This window comes from Microtus ochrogaster, unplaced genomic scaffold, assembly GCF_000317375.1.
Source record: "Microtus ochrogaster isolate Prairie Vole_2 unplaced genomic scaffold, MicOch1.0 UNK207, whole genome shotgun sequence".
NCBI lineage: Eukaryota > Metazoa > Chordata > Mammalia > Rodentia > Cricetidae > Microtus > Microtus ochrogaster.
The window spans coordinates 30,520-40,540 of NW_004949305.1; the positions used below are offsets into that span (position 1 = coordinate 30,520).

At 37.7% G+C, this 10,021-nt stretch overlaps 1 protein-coding gene across 1 annotated transcript in view; it reads left to right on the top strand.

Annotated features, from left to right (window-relative positions):
- Nucleotides 1–1,414: 1,414 nt before the first annotated feature.
- The window catches only part of LOC101998868 (olfactory receptor 142-like), an 11,124-nt gene continuing 2,517 nt past the window's right edge, over nt 1,415–10,021 (top strand). The window contains exons 1-2 of the mRNA XM_013355585.2: nt 1,415–2,325; nt 6,919–7,026. Of these exons, the coding sequence (XP_013211039.2) occupies nt 1,415–2,325; nt 6,919–7,026 (1,019 nt within the window). The remainder of the gene's footprint in view (nt 2,326–6,918; nt 7,027–10,021) is intronic.

Below are 10,021 nucleotides of genomic sequence, written 5' to 3' on the forward strand. Positions count from 1 at the left end.
CTCGAACTCACAGAGATCTGCCTGCCTCTGCCTCCCAAGTGCTGGGATTAAAGGCGTGCGCCACCACCGCCCGGCCATACATTCTATGTTCGTGGGAAACTTAGTATACCTGCTCCTGCCCCCATGAAAGCTGAAGTAATTCAGAAGGGAGGCACTTGAGTGAGCAGAAAGCATTGCCTTGTTGATGAAGATGATAAGGGAGATGGTGGTTTACATCTGTCCAAAGAGCTGTTGTGTAGTTTACTTATGAGTGTGAACACAGGCATGGCAGCATTGGATATACACAAACACAGAGATAGATGCTCCAAGGAAAAAGCATGCTATCTAAAATACTCGTGAGGAGGAGGAGCGTGTAAGGACCTACTGTGTATGCCTAGTCTCTTCTTCTAAGTCTACTCAGATCTCCTACAGGGTGTGGCTGAAGTGTATTTTTACTGTAACAGGGAAGAAAAATATCTCTTCGATAGTCTCTACCAAGTTGTGTGATTGAAAATGAGTCTTCTTAATAAAAATAAAATGATTTGTTGTGTTTGGTGATTTACAATATGTAAATACTGTGGCTTTGACTGACAAACAGATATCAAGGTAGTGCTCTCGAATGCAGAGCTTGGGAAAGATCTATTAAATGGTTGTGACACACTGCCCCCAATACTTGTGTTGGGTTAAACTTCTTTACAACTCACTTGTGGAAGTGCCTGTGCATCCATTTGACAGTAGTTTGTGCTCTGGTCTTCAAGTCAACAACTAAACATGAGGCCAACCATAACTTCAACATTAGTACTTACTATCTCTCGTTTGATAATCATCTTTCCAAGTAAAAAAAAATGTTGATCGATTTTTACAGTGTGTATTTCTTTTTATATATTATGGGAATTTACTTGATAACCGGTGAGATATTTTGACATGCATTAATACATTAATACAACAGGAAATGGATAGTTCTTGAGAAAGAGAAGAAAGAAACAAAGAATAGAGGGGAAGAAATATGCCAATTCCCCAGAAGAAGAAGAGTTATCAAAATACAGTAAAGGAGTACAAATGCAGGTTCTTAGCATGAACTACTGCCAAAATTCAGAATACGTTGTCATAAATATGTACCAGAAGCTAGAAAGAATGGTCCTGGACTGAGAAGTGACCTTTGCCTGTGTGGTTATTAGAAGTAATTATTCCTCTGAATTTCTGTTTTCCAGTGATAAAACTAAGTAAAATATAAAATGTTAGAGTGCCATGTTGAATTCCGAATTATTATCTATTGGGTAAAGGAATGATTAGTAAGTGATTTGCTGGTTTGCTTCCTCTGAGATCCTGTAAATGGTGTAAACTGGTGCTATATATATAAATATATATATATATATATATTTTTTTTTTAATTTCAGGCTGGTCCGTGCCTGATGCCCACTCCTGAACTGAAAACATGGGCAAGGCAAATAACGTGACTGAACTGATCATCACTGGTCTTTTCCAGGATCCAGAGGTGCAGAAAGTGTGCTTTGTGCTGTTCCTTCCTGTGTACCTGGCCACAGTGCTGGGCAATGGCCTCATTGTCACAATAGTCAGTGTCAGTAAGAGTCTGCGTTCTCCCATGTACATCTTCCTCAACTCCTTGTCCCTGGTGGAGATCTGTTACTCCTCTACTGTTGTGCCTAAGTTCATCACTGACTTACTTGCCAATGTTAAAACCATCTCCCTAAAGGGCTGTCTGACTCAGATATTCTTTTTCCATTTTTGGGGAGTTGCTGAGATATTTTTGCTTGTGGTGATGGCCTATGATCGCTATGTGGCCATCTGCAAACCTCTTCACTATATGAATATCATGAGTCATCAAGTGTGTCACATGCTGGTGGGTGTTTCCTGGCTGGGGGGCTTTTTGCATTCTCTAATTCAGGTTCTTATCACTATTCAGTTGCCCTTCTGTGGTCCCAATGTGATTGATCACTACTTTTGTGATCTCCAGCCGCTATTCAAGCTGGCTTGCACTGATACCTTTGTGGAGAGTGTCACCGTAATGGCTAATAGTGGCTTAATTGCTCTGTGTTCCTTCCTCGTCTTGGTGTCTTCCTATGTCATTATCCTTGTCAACTTGAGAAATCATTCTGCAGAGGGGAGGCGCAAGGCCCTTTCCACCTGTGCCTCTCACATCGCTGTGGTCATCTTGTTCTTTGGACCTGCCATATTCCTCTACATGCGGCCTTCCTCTACTTTTACTGAAGACAAACTTGTGGCTGTGTTCTACACAGTCATCACCCCCATGCTGAACCCCATCATCTACACACTCAGAAATTCAGAGGTGAAAAATGCCATGAGAAAGTTGTGGGTCAGAAAAAGGTAGGGATGCTAGTCATGGGGAAGGGGAAGGACCTTAGCCCTGCCTCAATGAGGGAACAGGACAGTCCTAGTTGACTTCCCAGGGGAGGCCTTAAGTTCTCTGAGGAGCATATTGGAGGTCAGATGGGGGGAAAAGAGGGGAATGGGAGAAAAAGAGGGAGGGGGGAGCTGGGATTGGTATATAACAAATAAACAACTAAAAAACCCCTAGGGATGGAGTGAAAGACAGCTAAAAGAAGGAGTTTATTTTAAAATATGTAAATTATCATTGGCATGAATCTATTTTCTGTGAGATATTATAAAATGGTGGTCATAGACATAAGGATACCACATTGCTGCTTCTGTGATTCTTATTAATAGGTCAAAACTCCATGGTAACCTAGTGTTGCCTACAAACACAATGCTGATCTGTCCCTCTGGAAGTTTATGGAACTTGATTATCTTCCTGATAACTGCTTTTATCATGCCTTGAGTGATTTGAATATTCAAGCCAAGTGAAAATGTAAAGCCCATTAAAAATTTGTAGTTTTAGGGTAAGCCCTGAAAGCATACATACAAGTAGCATTTTGCAGACTGAACAGGTTATATTTAGGAATATTTATGTATATAAACACATGTGCATGCAATAATGATTAGTGAAAAAAAGAGGCTGTGAATTTGAAGGAGAGAGGGGAAAAGTAAATTGGAAGGTTTGGTGGGAGGAAAGCGAAAGGGAAATGTTGTAATTAAAAGAAGAAAAAATGTACTTTTTCTACAAAAGAGAAAACATGTGTTTTAAAAAGAAACAGTAACAAATTTATGGGGTAGAATATAATAATCTCAATATATGTATGAAATGTAAAGTAATCTATCTGATCGGGAAAATTGTCATGTGTATCACCTTGACCACTTAGCATTTCTCATGTTGGAAAAATTCCTCATCATCTCTACTAGCAATTTTGAACATTAAATTATTGTTTACACCTGTAATTATTATGAAGCAATGCAAATCATTAGAAGAAATTTCTTAACCCAGATGCACCCAGCATAAGGTGAATATGTTTATAAATACACTATGAGTAAATTTACTCTTTGCTTTATTTATTTAAATACCTCAGGATAACAACTTAAAAGGAAAGTTCTTTACATTTAACTTAGAAAGGGATGAGCCAGACAAATTAATCAGGAGATATTGGCGGATAAGGCTAACAATCTGATTATCCCTTCTTATGTGGAAAATGTATCATTTAAATTGCATCTAAGGATTTTTCTGTTATTCTGATTGCTTCTTAGGATCTTGTATGATATACCAATTATGATCACTAGACAAGTCCTGTGAACAATTTCAGTTCTTGTGACATTTTGGCATTTAAGAAATTACTTTAGGGCCTCTTACAATGTTCAAAATTTATAAATGAAGATGATACTAAAAATAACATACACATTTCAATTTGATCAGCACCATTTATTGGAGATGATGTCTTTTTTCCAGTGTCAATTTCTGTCTTTGTTATAAAACATTAGGTATCTATAGGTATGTGGATTTATGTCCGCATGTAGAAGATTTCAAATAGATCATACTCAGCACCCTGAACAAAACTCAACCCTAAGTGGATCAAAGACCTCAACATAAAACCAGACACACTGAACCTGATAGGAGAGAAAATGGGGAACAGCCTTGAACACATTGACACAGGAGATGACTTTCTGAACAGAACGCGGTCAATACAGGCACTAAGATCAGTAATTAATAAGCAGGTCCTCACAATAATAAAAAGTTTTTGCAAGACAAAGAACATATCATGAGGACTAAGAGGCATCCTCAGAATGGAAAAAGATTTTTAATAACTCCGCGTCTGAGAGAGGGCTGATATCCAAAATATATAAAGAACTCAAGAAGCTAAGATATCCAAAAACCCAAATAATTCAGTTGAAAATGGGGTACAAACCTAATCAGAGAATTTTCAATAGGAGAAATGCAAGCAGTTGAGAAACATTTAAGAAATGCTTAGCATCCTTAGCCATGAGGGAAATGTAAATCAAAAGTACATTGAGATTTTATCTTATACCTGTCAAAACGGATAAGATCAATAACACAATGCTGGAAAGCATGTGAATTAAGGGGAGCACTCATCTATTGCGGATAGGGGTATAAACTTGTACAGCCACCATGGAAATCAGTATGACAGTTACTCCGAAAGATAGGAATCAATTCACCTCAAGATCTAACTATACCATTCTTGGGCATATACCCAAAAGACACTCCATTGTACCACAAGGAAACTTGCTCAGACATGCTCATTACTGTTCTACTCATAATACCTAGAAATTAGAAAGAACCTAGATGTCCCTTAATAGAAGAAGGGAGCAAGAAAAGGTGGCATGTTTACAATGAAATATCACTTGACTGTTAAAAAATAAAATCATGAAATTTGAAGGTAAATGGATGGATGGTACTAAAAAACATCCTTTCTCAGTAGAGAGATGGAGCATCTTTGGTGCCACTAAATCTTATGAATTTTCCTATTTTTCTTTTTTGTATGTGTTGTTTGAAGCTTTAGGCGAATAGTGTGTTTAATGGCAGCACAGAGTCTTCATTTTCTTGTTGCTTCTGCTGTTTTTTGTTCATGCGTGAATGTTCACAAGTGACCATTGATTTCCCAAGAAGTTGCTCTACCTGGGATGACTTTATTTCCTTTTCTTTTACTTTCTTTCTTTTTTTCTTTCTTTCTTTCTTTTTTTCTTTTTTTTTGGATTTTCGAGACAAGGTTTCTCCGTAGCTTTTTGATTCCTGTCCTGGAACTAGCTCTTGTAGACCAGGCTGGCCTCGAACGCACAGAGATCCGCCTGCCTCTGCCTCCCGAGTGCTGGGATTAAAGGCGTGTGCCACCACTGCCCAGCTATTTCCTTTTCTTATACAGAAAACTTGTAGAGTCCTGCTTTAAACCACCTGCTTTGTGAAGGGTTGCTTTCCTTCTTGAGAAGAATTGCTTCCAAAATTTTCATTGCTCTATCAGTTTTTAGTATAATGATTATAAATGTGTTCCTCAAAATATAAGTTATCAAGTAGAGGACTATTCATGGTCTCTTCTTAGTAGATGTGAATATCATAGCTGATGCTTTGTAACTATTGATATGTAAACAACTCTTGTGGCTGATGTGCAATTCTTGATGCTCAATCCTTACAGATGCTACTTGAACATTTTCACACTGAAGAGCACATTTTTTTCACTATTAAATTTTAAAGGATCTCTGGCTCTGAAATTCTTAGGATGTTTTGATTGTCTTCCAGCTATAGCCAGAGAGTTAAGGTGCCCAACTTCTGTGAACAACAGTTTTTATCTACATTTAGCAAGACAAACACTAGTAAGACATCCATATAATTATCTTGACTATTTAATCTGATAATATACATGTTGAAGTTTTTTTTTGAGTGTCTGTGTGAATATGCATGTGTGTATGTATATCTGTGTTCACTAGCATCTGAAGGCCAGATCTCAACTTCAAATATTATTTCCCATATTTTGATCACTTGGTTTTTTCTTTGTTTGTTTGAAAACAGAATCCCTTATTTGTCTAATGTATGCTGATTTGGCTAAGCTGGGTAACCAATGAACCTTAAAATCTTCCCTCTCTCTTCCTATCTGGAACTTTTAAGCGTTTCACATCTATTTGTGTTCTGGTTGTTATACTCAGCCCCTCATACTTACACTAAGTACATTACTGAACTAGCTTGTCAAATCACATATAACACCTTTGGGAGTTGTGTGGCCTAAATTTGGACCAGCATATGAGCCCTTGTCCAATAGGTTCCTGCAACGTAAGACCCGTGGAGTCAGTCAGTCACTCAGCAAAACCAGTGGACATTGCCACGGAGAAGAATATTGCTGGGACCGTGAGGCCTGAAAGCTCTCTTGAATATTGTTGTTTTTGAGAAATTGTGCATATGTTTTTCACCTTTTACCTTTGTAATTACAAGATGTTTTGATGAACACAGATGAACACTTCCAATATGTATGTATGTGTTTTCCTATTTAGTTTTGGTTCGTAATAATAAACTTAACTCCACAATCCAACTAGACTTGGAGAGTGATGAGGATAATATGGATTCTAAAGAAAATTTGCGAGAGTGGTTGTTCTGGTATGGTGAGTAGAGGGGGCAGAGATGCTTGCCTGAACTACAGAAGGAATGGTCTTGTGGATACTATGTCTGAAAGTCAAAAGAATTAGAGTTGTTCATAGTCAGCAATGGAGATATTCTTTCTGGTCTTACCATTCTTGGACCCTAAACTCTCTGTAGCTTCCACAATGCTCATGTCTTCTTTCACTTTCGCTAACATCACCTGTTTGCCATCTAGCCACTCAGTCTTGGAATGCAGTTGAAAAACTAGGAACAGCTGGTGATTGGTCCAGCATTTTCCATGGGCAAGATGCTAGTATCTGTTTGCTTCAGGCTGAAGTTCTGATCCTCAATTTTTTTCTTATATATGGACATGCTACATTACAACATGTGAAGTTGTTATCCTGGAATAAGAATTTTGGAATAATTCTGTGAAAGGAGTGATCCTTTCTTTCCAGTTTTTAAAGAACAAAATTTTCCTGTTGTCTTTGAAGAGTTTTCTCCAAACAGCTCGATGAAGATGTGGCCCAAGGGCTTGCTGTCAGCCACAATGTCAACGATCATGGTGAAGTTGACCATGGCTACAGCAAACATAAACAGGGGTGAGTGGTGCCTGCAAAGCCAACATTTTCATTTCAGAAGAAAGAGGGAGGAGAGACGGTATGAGTATAGTGGCGTAGTTCATCAACTGCTTGCCCTGATCTAGTGCCTTTGGGCTATTTTATTTATAATCTGGTATTTATTTTCAGTGGAAATGTATGGGGGAAATACATTGAATTTGTTTCATTCATTACCTTTCCATTGCATCACTAAAATTGTATGGCTATGTATGTAATTAATTGAAGCCGTCTGATTTTGTCCTTGCATCATTTTTCATTTGGTAAATTTTTACTCTAGAGAACAGGAATTCTATGGGGAAGTTGGTCTCTTGACTACAGTGTGTAGCTTCATTTATTTTAAATAGTTTAAAATTCTGAGCACTTAATCACAACTCTTGGAGTCTGAGTGAGGAGGTAGGATTCCTGCAATGCAACTGGATCTTAACTTTTCAGGTGCTTTTTGTGGCTTTTATTTCTTAGATTCAAATTTCATCATCTATTCTAACCCCTTGAATTTTCTTTGGGATTTGTCTTAGGTGTTATATTTGTTACTTTATAAAGCTCCCAAGACCACTGGTGATTTACCCTTGAGGACAGGTCAGATCTTTGAGTCACAGTTGTACCCACCACATAGTTCCTTTAAGGATCCAGATGTTATGAAGAAGCACTGTTTTTTTGAGCTGGTAATTGGAAATAACTAGGATGTGGACATAACCTCTCTCAGTTTATGTCATTCCATCTTTGACTAGGAAGTAAAATATCTCCCTGAATCCTTTTCCTATCACCCTTAGAAGGTTTATCTGATATTGATCTGGATTTGGTGCATCATGCAGTTGGTGAGATATCTGTTGGGTGGTGCTCTTAGTTACATGACTTCATTTGCTAAGAACATGATTTAAAGGGAAGTATACGGAGGTCATCCCCATCTCACTACATTATAAATTTCATGTTGGGTGCATCTTGGGAGTCTTTGAATTCCCTACTGTTCTACGATTTTTTTTTAAGGTAGAGCAAGCACACAGTAGCTCTTCTGACTTAAAGGTAGGTGATCTGCCAGGAAGCAAAGTGCAAAGTTTCCTAGCAACCACATGATGCTGGACATGAATTTTGCTCCCAGAGTCAGAGCTTATTTGTTAAATGAGGTCATTTCTTTTGGATATAAAATTTTGGAGACTGTTGTTATTTAAATTGATAATTTTACACAGCATTACAGAGTCTATTTTTAAAGTCCTTTGTAATTTGGGGGTTCTAGTGAGGTGCCATTTGAATTTAAGGAAGTTGGATCTAATAATTAAAATAACAGTCCCATTGCTTCACATAGTGATCAGGCATAATTGACACACAAAGTTCTGCTTTCTGTTTTTTTTTTCAGGCATGGTACCATTTGGTGTAATGCAAATTCAGAGAGATTATTTGATATATAGTTTCCATACTCACCTACTGATTTGTGCTTCCATATCTTGATCACTTTGTCTTCTCTATTTCTAGGTGAGGCACCATAGTGGACTGAAAGGATGTATTTATTGTCTGCTATGGGGAGGAGTAGGAACAGAGAAGTGGGCATTAGAGAGAGAAGACATAAGAAAAGTCTCAGATGGTAGATAGGTAAATAAGAGTTACTTTTCATAGAGGAAAGTTACGAATGTATTCTTCCTCTTGTTGACAAAGCTTGAAAACATGGGTCCTTACATGAATTTTCTCATCTCTGAGTGTCTCAGAATGGTTCTAGTAAATTTACCTTTGTTTTTGTAATGAATCAGGAATATTTCAACAGAACATCAGGTTAAGAGTTTTGTGTTTGATTTGTCGAATGAATACATGCCCTGCTTCTAATAGTTGCCCATTTTTATTTCTCTTTACTTACATGCCACATACATGCCATGTCCTTACTATGTATAGTGTTGTAGTTAAAGAGCACAGGTGTTGTACTCTGGTTGCCGGTTTTCAAATCCTGGCTATGCTGCTGTGTAAACCTAGACAGTCTAATTTATTCCTATGTGTTTATGTTTTCTCATTTGTAAAAAGGGAGAGATAATAATCACACCAATTTTACAGGTCTGTTGTACATGCTAAATATATTAATTCATATAGAGTACTTATAAAGGTGCGATATCTGAGGAAGTTTTCTATTAATACCAAGATGCAAACAATTGCAAAAGAATTGTAATTTCAACATTAGATGATTTATTTCTTAGTAAGGGATAAAAATACAGAAGCGGAAATAATAAAAGATCATATTAATTTCTTTGAAACAAATATGGGGTACTAATGAGACAGAATTCTACAGAGCTTTATTCTCATAGCCGTGATGTTCGTTGTACAACTTAGAAGGAATACCAAAGAAAGAGGTAAGGGCATTTTAAGTTAGAATAAAGACTCATAGTGTTCAGATAGCAGATGACAATCAGGGTGCAAGGAGTTTACAGTCAGCTTAAGAAGGGCCTTACATTTCCTCTAAAGATATCAAAACTCATGCTGAAGGCAGTAGGGAATAGTTGGTAAGATTTAGTAGAGCAGAAATGCGGTTAGATTTGTATGTAAGGAAAATGGTTGAAGTATTTCCCTCGTGTTTAGAGAGGAGAAGATATAATATGAGATCGTGTAATTAATACAAACTCACTGAACCAACAGGACTGCAGTTGCTCCTAGAAGATGCATAGGACCAGAAGGGACAAGGAGTGGGTGTTTCTGGTGCAATGAACAGTGTAGGTTTACGGGGGCAGAGAGGAGTCTGCCTTACGTATTATGACAAAATACATAAGTTGAAGCTTGTTGATCAATAAAAAAGAATTGTTGAGGTGGCTCATATTTAAAAGCCATTAAAACTCAGTTAGAGGGACCCAGGTTTGCCCTGGTTATTTCCAGGTGGCAAATCTTTAAACACTAGTGAGAGGGACCCATGCTTGCCCTGGTTATTTCCAGGTGACATGTCATTAAACACTAGTTAGAGGGAGTCAGGTTTGCCCTGGTTATTTCCAGGTGACATGTCATTAAACAC